General features: G+C 44.2%; 1 protein-coding gene across 1 annotated transcript; it reads right to left on the bottom strand.

Annotated features, from left to right (window-relative positions):
- Positions 1-7,642: 7,642 nt before the first annotated feature.
- LOC145535965 (Y-box-binding protein 3-like) lies at positions 7,643-9,372 on the bottom strand. The gene has a single exon (XM_081564312.1). The coding sequence runs from the start codon at positions 9,222-9,224 to the stop codon at positions 8,112-8,114; it is 1,113 nt and encodes a 370-aa protein (XP_081420438.1). The 5' UTR covers positions 9,225-9,372; the 3' UTR covers positions 7,643-8,111.
- Positions 9,373-10,131: the final 759 nt, after the last annotated feature.

Below are 10,131 nucleotides of genomic sequence, written 5' to 3'. Positions count from 1 at the left end.
TCAGGCATTTTAAAAATGTTCCTCAACATGGATTTCTCTGATGATTTTCCTATTAGCCTCGGAATATGGATTTTGGTGGAGGGAGGAAGAGGGCAGATGTGGAGTGTCCTTTTTATTGTGTGATACTATCAACATGTTTTATCCCTCTTAATGTTGACCTCTTAAACTTGACCACCTGGCTGAAGTAGTGTTTGTCAGGTTATTCCACTCTCAAGTTACTCTTTTTCACCCCCTCCATATTGTTCTTTTGTTTTTTGTTTTTGGAAGGAAGTCACTGTGTGTAATTCAAACTTAAGGAATAGGAAGTTACACTCCATCTCCCTGAGAACCGAATCACCTATGTCATTTATCTGTAATTCGTCTGCATGGAAAATTGGTGTATTCTCTCACATGCTTTCAAACATTTATTTATATCAGTATGGACTCATAAATATTTATTTTATAGTTTGAGATAAAGTCCAAAAAGTTGACTTATTTAATTTATTATGTTTCTGATCTTGTTAGAGTTTTGGCCATTCAAAACTCATTCCTGTCTTCTTTGACATAAACCCATTAATGTGGGGCTTTTATTTTTTAGCACTTCCTTTTTAACACAATCCTCCAGAATCCTATTCTATATTTCCTCTCTGAGCCCTACAGACAGTCATCTCTCCAAGAAGCCTGGTTTCGTTTATTGGAAAACAGTATTGGGAACCAAGATCTGGGCTTCCTTCTATGTCATTGTTTCTTTCAGATTTAGGGGGTATCATTTCTTTTAGACCCTTTCAGCTAAGAGAACAAACAAATATATGTATGTATACTCTCATGCCAGCTATTCAGTTGTTCAGGTATACATGTATAATAGTGTCAGGAATGTCAACATGTACCCCTAGGAGAAAGAACACTATCAACTAGATTACAGTGTTTTTCTCTTTTGCTTTTTGTCTTCAAATCCATTCATTTCCAAAGGTACTTAAGTCAGTGGACCTTACTGAGCTGGGTTCATACATTTGTAATATAATTAGATTGTTCAGTCAAATTCTTCATTCAATTCTTGATGTCAAAATGTATTTTTAATATGCATACATTGATTCACTTTTTGTGCTGTAAGGTTCTATGGGCTTTGACAAATATGTAGTGTCATGTATTTACCATAACATCATACAATACAGTTTCACTGCCCTCAAAAGTCCTCTATGCATGGAGAAGGAAATGGCATCCCTCTCCAGTATTCATGCCTGAGAAATACCATGGACAGAGGAGCCTGGCCGACTACAGTACATATGGTGGCAAAGAGTCAGAAAGGACTTAAGACTAAACACAATCATTTCTAGGAACACTGTAGGCCACAAGACTCATCAGTGGCTCCTAGTTCGTGGCCTCTGGGTCAACGTCTTTCTTCCCACTTGGCTCTCTGCTCTGCAGGTGCCCATGCCCATGGGTCTGCTTTGCTCACCACAGCATCTGGATTCAACAAATGGAAAAATAAAAGGAGATGTATCCACATACCCAGTAAAGCACCAGGTTCAGAAAGAATACACTGGCAAGGAGATAGCATTCTGTCACTCCATGCTTCTTTTTCGATTGTCTGATGGAAATGTTGTCACTTCCCTTTAAATCCTACTCCCAGCTGACCCCAGCAAACCTCCTTATCTTCTGCCCTGAAGCCATCACAATGACCAGGTGTGCTCTGGGCAGGAGGGGCCCTCTGAAACATTACCAAGGTCCCAGCCCTGCCTAGTTCTCAGTTTCGAGGTGCCAGCGCAGAACAGCACACCAGGAGTCACTTTCTCTCTGCTCACCGTTTGGTCCCGAAAGTGGTTCTTTTTCTTGCCTATGTGTGTCTCTTCTTTTCATGCCTTTCTGTTTTCTTGTCTGAGATATGAAGCTGAAATACTCCTGCAGAAGGTGCCCTGCAAAAGATACTTTTGAATTCCACAGCATCTAACAGAGCACGCCCAAGTCTGCCTTGGAAGCAAGTCACACTGGTTTTTTCTCCTCGTTATCAAGTACATTACATTGAAGTTTCCAGGAGACCATGACAAGAGTAAGGTGCAGACTCCTCCTGCTCTTCGGGGCTCTTCATTTGGCTCTACTGGAAAGAAAAATAAAAACACCTCCCCAAACAAAAACTCTACATTCGGTATCTTAACCCAGCTTGAGATGGATCTTGTGAAATTTATGTCCACAGTGCAGAAACAGAAACTCGTCTTGGCAACTGGTGGTAATGCTAGCAATGAAAAAGACAAAAGAGAAATCAAGAAAGTAACTCCAGAGTTTCCCTGGTGGCACAGTAGGAAAGACTCTCCCTGTCAATGCAGGAGACATGGGTTCCATCCCTGGTCCTGGAAGATTCCACATGCTGCAGAGCAACTAAGCCCATGCAACACAACTACTAAACTTGTGCTTTAGAGCTCAGAAACCACAGTTACTGAGCCCATGCACTATAGATCCCATGGACTATGGACTGGATGATTCTCTTCAACTCCAGAGGTATGCACAACAAAAATTATACCTGCTTCTATGCTCACTTTTTTCCTTCAGTGTTTTCCCTCAGATTTATTGAGATATGGTGTAAGTTTAAGATGACCAGTGTGATAATTTTTATACAAGTATATATTGTAAAAGGTTTCCCTCAATAAGACTAATTAGCACATCCTTCACCACACATAAATGGCATTTTCTTGTTGTCATGGTGAGAACATTCATGCTCTACTCTTATAGCATCTTTCATGTGTACAATAGAGTACTTGTTGACTATGGGCTTCCTTGATGTCTCAGCTGGTAAAGAATCCACCTGCAATGCAGGAGACCCTGGTTCAATTTCTGGGTCAGGAAGATCCGCTGGAGAAGGGAAAGGCTACCCATTCCAGTATTCTGGCTTGGAGAATTCCATGGACTGTATAGTCCATGGGGTCGCAAAGAGTCAGACAGGACTAAGCTACTGTCACTTTCACTCACTGTTAACTATAGTCTCCAAGCTGTACATTAGGTCCCCAGAACTAACTCACCTTACAACTGAAAGTTTGTACCCTTTGATGAGCATCTTCCCATTTTCTACCACCCCTAGTCTCTCAAGCCCATTTTATGTACTTAAATTGTATTAGATACAGTCCATTAAAAAATGCAAAAGAGTAGAATTTTACTCATAGAGAGTCAAGTTTTTTACTTGCCATAATGTTTTGCTCAGTTTTTTTTTTCTTTTTGTCTTTTGTCTACCTAATCAGTAAGCGGGGGTAGTTGGGAGCACCCTGAGAATTAATTGCTACATTTCTGGGACAGAGGAAGAGGATGAAATAAAAGAGATCTGAGTACTTTTTTTTATGCATTCTTACCGTTTAGAATGCCCTGCAATGATCAACCTGTAAGTGCATAGTCTTAAGTTCACGACTTGTAAGGAGATCAATATGCATGATCTTTGCTAAAACTCATTTGAAAAAATGATTGAAAGGACTCTCTCAATACAATTATGGGCTAGTAGGCTTTAAAAAATTTCAGACAACAGTGATAACAGATGAAAGCAACATGGAATATTTTAGGAAGATATAGAAACTATATATGCATGTAAAAAGACAATCCAAAAATTCATGGAGAAAAAACTGATAGAATTGAAGAGAGAAATAGACAATTCAACAACAATTGTTAGACTTTACTAATCCGCTTTCAATAAGTGTTAGAAAGATTAGGCAGAAGATCAACTGTGAAATAGAGAACATGAATGATAATATAAACCAGCTCGACCTAACAGATATCTGTAGAGCAATTTATTGGATGCAGGATATGCCTGCTGGGGTGGCATTCTAATGTATAAAGAGTATTCCTACCCACATTCCCTGGAACACAGTCTCCCAATCAAAGATATGTAAGGAAGCCTGCTGTTGTTAAAGTCTTTAGGATGGGGTATGTCGCTTTTCAATGAGTGAAACAAAGATAACTGCAAAATTCACATTTTTCAGACAAAATAAACCAAGTAATATCTGGTACATGAAGTGGAAGTGAAAGAAAGGAAAGAGGATTAGCACAAAGGATATATTTCTTTTTGTTTTTGTTTAAATCAAAGTTTTCTGGAGACAGCCCAGGCATCTCTCTATTGTGTTTTAGGTGGTATCCTTTGGCTTCTGCTGGGCTGCTGAAGTTGCACCTAAGCATGCCTAAATCCTTAAACCATGAAATTAAAAGACACTTGTTCCTTGGACGAAACAAGTCTATGACCAACCTAGACAGCCTATTAAAATGAAGAGACATCACTTTGCCGACAAAGTCCATATAGTCAAAGGTATGGTTTTTCCAGTAGTCATGTACGGATGTGAGAATTGAACCATAAAGAAGGCTGAGCAAGAAAGAATTGATGCTTTCGAAGTATGCTGGATAAGACTGGTGCTGGAGAAGACCCTTGAGAGTCCCTTGGACAGCAAGGAAACCAAATCAGTCAACCCTAAAGGAAATCAGCACTGGATAATCATTGAAAGGACCAATGCTGCAGGTGAAGCTCCAATACTTCGGCCAACTGATGCAAAGAGCTGATCTATTGGAAAGGACCCTGATGCTGGGCTAGACTGAGGACGGGAAGAGAAGGGAGCTACAGAGGATTAGATGATTGGATTGCATCATTGACACAATGGACAAACTCTGGGAGATAGTGAAGGACAGGGAATCCTGGCATGCTGCAGTCCATGCAGTCACCAAGAGTCAGACATGATTGAGTGATTGAACAACAACAATGCCTAAATCCTGGTTGTTGTTTTTCCACTCAGTCATGTCCAACTCTGTGATCCCATGGATTGCAGCATACCAGGTTTCCCTGTCCTTCACCATCTCCTGGAGTTTGCTCAAACTCATGTCCATCAGGTTGGTGATGCCATACAACCATCTTGTTCTCTGTCATTCCCTTCTCCTCCTGCCTTCAAACTTTCCCAGCATCAGAGTGTTTTCCAATGAGTCAGCTCTTCACATCAGGTGGCCAAAGTATTGGAGTTTCAGCATCAGTCCTTCCAATGAATATTCAGGGTTGATTTCCTTTAGGATTGACTGGTTTTATCTCCTTGCAATTCAAGGGACTCTCAAGAGTCTTCTCCAATACCACAGTTTGAAAGCATCAGTTCTTTCATGCTCCGCCTTCCATATGGTCCAACGCTATCATCCATACATGACTACTAGAAAAACCATAGTTTGACTATACTCACCTTTGCTGGCAAAGTGGTGTCTTTTCTTTTTAATATGTTGTCTAGGTTTGTCACAGCTTTTCTTCCAAGGAATAAGCATCATTTACTTTCTTGGCTGCAGCCACTATCTGCAGTGATTTTGGAGCCCAAGAAAATAAAGTCTCTCACTGTTTCCAGTGTTTCCCCATCTGTTTGTCATGAAGTGATGGGAATGGATGCCATGATCTTAGTTTTTTGACTACTGAGTTTTCTGCCAGCCTTTTCACTCTCCTCTTTCACTTTCATTAAGAGGCTCTTTAGTTCCTCTTCACTTTCGGCCATAAGGGTGGTGTCATCTGCATATCTGAGGTTATTGATATTTCTCCCAGCAATCTTGATTCCAGTTTGTGTTTCATCCAGCCTGGCATTTCACATGATGTAATCTACATATAAGTTAAATAAGCAGGGTGAAAATATACAGCCTTGACATACTCCTTTCCCAATGTTGAACCAGTCTGGTGTTCCACATCTGATTCTAACTGTTGCTTCTTGATCTGCATTCAGGATTCTCAGGAGGCAGGTAAGGTGATCTCGTATTCCTATCTGTTCAAGAATTTTCCATATCTTGTTGTGATCCACACAAAGACTTTCATGTAATCAATGAAACAGAAGTAGATAATTTTCTGGAATTTTTGTAAATCCTGGAGCAGTTGGGAAACAGCAGAACGTTCCTGCTGCCAGTTATAGTCACCCCTAGATATGTATTAATACCTCTGGGAACACACTCTATATCCTTCAGTTCTCCGCTACTCGACACCCCCACCTGCCACCCCAGTCAGCAATCACCAGGTCAGCTTCTGCTAATTGTTCCTGTCAGGCACCATGTGAGCAGGGAAAATTCATGCTTCCTTATTCTTGTCCTTTACGTCCTCCATTCCCCCAAAGAGAAGCCTCCATGGCCAGGCTGACCAATCTACTGTCTCCAGATGCTCATACCTCAGACAACAGGTTGAAGCCTATCAACCCAACCTTGTATATATATAGAAGACATTTCCCTGCACCATACCTGGGTCTGTTATTTCACATAAAAAAGCATCCTGGAGGGACTTGAATTCTTTCCTAATCATAACAAGTTTAGTCTCCCTTTGAGTCCTCTTCTATTCTCACTTGGTGATGTGTGTCAGTATAGATTCTTATGCTTGGTGATTTTTGATGCACTCTGCTAGTCTCTGAAGACGTCAGCTGGTATACTGGGAAGTGCACTGGGCTAGGAGTCTGGATGAACAACCTCTAGCTCTATGTAAACATGGCTTTATCAAATCTGAGTTTTGTGGTGGTTGCTAGGTATAATTTTAAATTCAAGTGTCCAAGTAGTGATTCTTTCAGCCTGGAACTAACCCTTCCACAAAATGCATCACCTGTGTTTCCTCTCACATCCTTTGCTAACTCCAACAGAGCACTCACTACATGGTGTAGCCACTGGCAGGTTTGTCTCATCTCTACTAGGTTGTGGGATCCTTGAGATAAGGGGCCATCTTCATTATGATGCAGTTCCTAGTGCCTGGCAGAGTGTCTGGCACAGGAGGGCACTCAAATATTCTCTGAATGAAGGATCTCTGCTGTTTCTGTGTGAATAGATTTGGATACATAGCCATAATGGATGATTGAATACTCCCTTTCCTAATACCTTAGGCTAGCTTTTAGTGTGGTATAAAATGCCTCAGCATGTAAATTAGAAAAATATTTGGATCTTGCTAGTTATAATCCAATTTCCTTAATCTGTAACATGAGGCTTTAAAGATCTCTGTTGGTTTCAAGTATCTATGGCTCATTTCCCCAACCTCCAAACCCAACTCCTGCCTTCCATCCATCAACTCCACCACATGTTCAAATAAAGACCAGGATAGGAATGACACTCCCAATCAGAGATTCTCTGTTTGATGGGATTGAGGTGGACTGAACTGCACCTGCTCAGCCTTCCAGGAATCTTCCACAGGCCCCCTGGAAGAACTCAACAACCAGGAAGCACAGATGAAGATTATGGAATACATGTTTCTCTTCAGCTCCAGGGATGCTTCCTTGCTCACGACGAAAATTACACTTGCTTCCTTTCTTTTTTTCCTTCAGGTTCACCCCCACAAATTTATGGAGATATTGTGTGAGTTTAAGATGTACGTGATAATTTTCACACAGGTGTATGTTGTAAAACCTTGCCCACAATAAGATTAAGGAACACATCCTTCTCCTCACATAATTAGCATTTTCTTGTTGTTGTCACAGTGAGAACATTAATGATCTACTCTTATAGAAACTTTCAAGTATACAAAACAGTATTGTTAACCATAGTCTCCATGCTGTACCTTAGGTCATTGTAACTTATTCATTTTACAACTCAAAGTTTGTACCCTTGGATGAGCATCTTCTCATTGTCCAACACCCCCAGCCCCTCATGCTCATTTTCATTTTTATAGTTCAATGGTATTAGATCGAGTACCTTAAAAAAAAAATTCAGACAGCAGTGATAAGAGATAAAGGAAAAGTGAAGTGTTTTATTGCTAAAATACCAGCCAGGTGAGCAATGTGAAATCATCTTCAGTTTCAGATAATCTTCATTTTTTTTGTTAAAAATAAAACACAATTTTTTAACGTTAGTTGACCTAATTCACCTGGGGATGTAGAATAATAGGTGTGGTCCTGGTCAGACCATTAAAGATATAGGTTCAGAAGTGTGTGTTTGTGTGCGTGCGTGTGTGTGTGTGTGTGTGTGTGTGTGTGTGTGTGAGTGTGTCAGGATACTACCAAGGCAGATGGTATGAGGGAATTTAGAATTATATGGATCTTGTCATTTATCTTCTCACTTTGCATAAAGGGCATGTATTTTTTTCAGGTCCCAAATCTAACAATCTGTGTGCATGTTTGGACTGAGCTCCTCAAGGGGACATCACCTGTAGCCCAGGTCAGGGAGTCCCTGGGGAGCGATCCGAGCTGTGACTAGGCCCGGGCGGCAGAGGGTGCATCCATGACCATGGGGTTCTCCTCCTCAGGGGCGTCGTTCTTCTTGGCCACAGCGACAGAAGCAGGTGTTTCAGTGGGGCTCTTCCTGATCGTGCCCTCTCCTCCCTCAGAATCCTGTCCCTTGGCATCAGGCCCTTGCTGCAGGCGGCGGCGCCGGTTATTGGGACGGCTGGATCCATAGCGTGGAGGGGGCCTCTGTGGAGGATTGCTGCTGGCTTCATGCCTGCTCTGGCTGTGCTCTGCCTCCAGCTCCTCCGGGATGCTTGGTGAGCTTCTTGGACCAGGAGTGGTGCCTTGGGCCCTAGGGTGAGTCAGCAGGTAGTAGGGGCCCCGACCCCCCCAAGGATGCCCCTCCTGCCTTGTGGTGGCGGGTGACCCAGGCTGCTGGCCGGACCGGGGGCTGCTGATGGTAACCAGGATCAATGGGTGGAGGGTCACTGATGGGTCCCAGTGGGAGGGCGGGAAACGCCTCAGTCGTTGGTCTTGGGGGTGGCCAGGCAGAGGGCGTCTGAGGCCCTGGGCCACGGTGAAGCCTTCGCCGCTGCCCTCGCGTTCATCAACGTCGTCCTCCACGCTCTTGGGACCTTGCGGTGGCGGCCCATGGCGGTGGATGCTGGAGCCCCGGCGGCTGCTGGTGCGGTGGGCAGCGTAGCGGCTTTCCTTCAATGGCGCGCCCGCTGGCCCGGTCACGTTAGCGGCCTCATTGCCCCGTTTGCCCTGCACCACGTCGAACTCCACTGTCTCGCCGTCCTCCATGCTGCGTTGGTACTTGTGGGGGTTGTTCTGGGTGATGCCCGAATGGTGAACAAACACATCTTCCTGGGTATCGTGCCTGCTGATGAAGCCATACCCGTTCTTCGCATTAAACCACACGACAGAGCCTAGGACCTTCTCAGCGATGACCTTCTTGGGCTCCTTTCCCTTGGCGCCCCTGGAGATGGCCTTGGGGATCGCATTCCCACTGTGGTGGCTTGTGTCTAGGGCTAGGGTCGGGTCTCCGCCTCCCAAGGATGCCTGGGGTTTCCAGGAGGCTTGAGGGGAGACGGAAGCGGCCACCTCCGTGAGGGTGGCCTCTCCTACCTCACTCATCAGGTCGTCCTTGCTCTCCTTTCTCCAAGAATCTGAGGGAAATGTGTTCCTCTGAGGTTGGAAGGGTGGGAGGGGGCTCGGGCTGGAGGCAGGAGCCTCTCTCTGGGAGGTTTGTGGGTTAGGGCCAAGGGATCTCTGGCTTTAGTCTGAGAGTCTTGGAGAGGCCTGTGGCATCTCCTGGGACAACAGGCACGCGGACCAAACAATGGCTGCCATGGTGATGGTGAGCTCTCAAGGGGTGGGGGCGGGGTGGGTCCTTGAAGTAGCTTGAGCTGGGTCAGGGGGAGGGGCAAATGCACTCCGCCCCAGCCTCCGGCCACCGCATCATAGTACCCCCTGCTTCATGGTGGAGAAGGAGGCTCACCTGAAGCTCTAGGGAAGGGCCTTGAGAACCCTCTTGCTTGCTTGAATGGATGTGAGGAAAGGACCCACGTTCCACCCCTCTTCTTTGGTTGGAGAGATTCACAGCCTGCTAAGGGCACTCGCTCAATATTCTCTCACAAATCGCTGGTCCTCTTCCGACCACTGGGGAGCCCATAGTGTGGGTCAGACATTTTGCACCACTTGAGGCAGATGACAGCCGTGTGATTTGAAGACCTAATCAAATAAACCTGCTGTGGGTTTTGTTTGTTTGTTTTGTTTTTGTTTCCTTTCTGAGAGACAGAGGAAGGCTGCCAGGCCTAGAATGCTAGTGCTGAGAGGACACTAACGTAGTGCACGATTATTCAGCCTAGTGTCAAAATTGTGTTGACCTAAAACAAATAGACTGCCAAGGATTGCTCCACCAAAAATGAGTTTATTCTATATCAAGATTGAATTGCAATTCAGGGTCTACAACCATGGTGAGCCACACGCAAGCCTCCCTAACAGGGAGAAGATAAATCTTTGAAAGAAAGAGGAGGTTAGG

Source organism: Giraffa tippelskirchi, chromosome X (assembly GCF_054371585.1).
Source record: "Giraffa tippelskirchi isolate mGirTip1 chromosome X, T2T-mGirTip1v1.2.pri, whole genome shotgun sequence".
NCBI classification, from domain to species: domain Eukaryota; kingdom Metazoa; phylum Chordata; class Mammalia; order Artiodactyla; family Giraffidae; genus Giraffa; species Giraffa tippelskirchi.
The sequence above is the reverse complement of the archived record's forward strand: the minus strand, read 5'-3'. Positions and strand labels throughout refer to the sequence as shown.

Bases quoted from the DNA above. Each gene is read 5' to 3' on its own strand.
- LOC145535965 (XM_081564312.1), bottom strand. From the start codon at position 9,224: ATGAGTGAGGTAGGAGAGGCCACCCTCACGGAGGTGGCCGCTTCCGTC.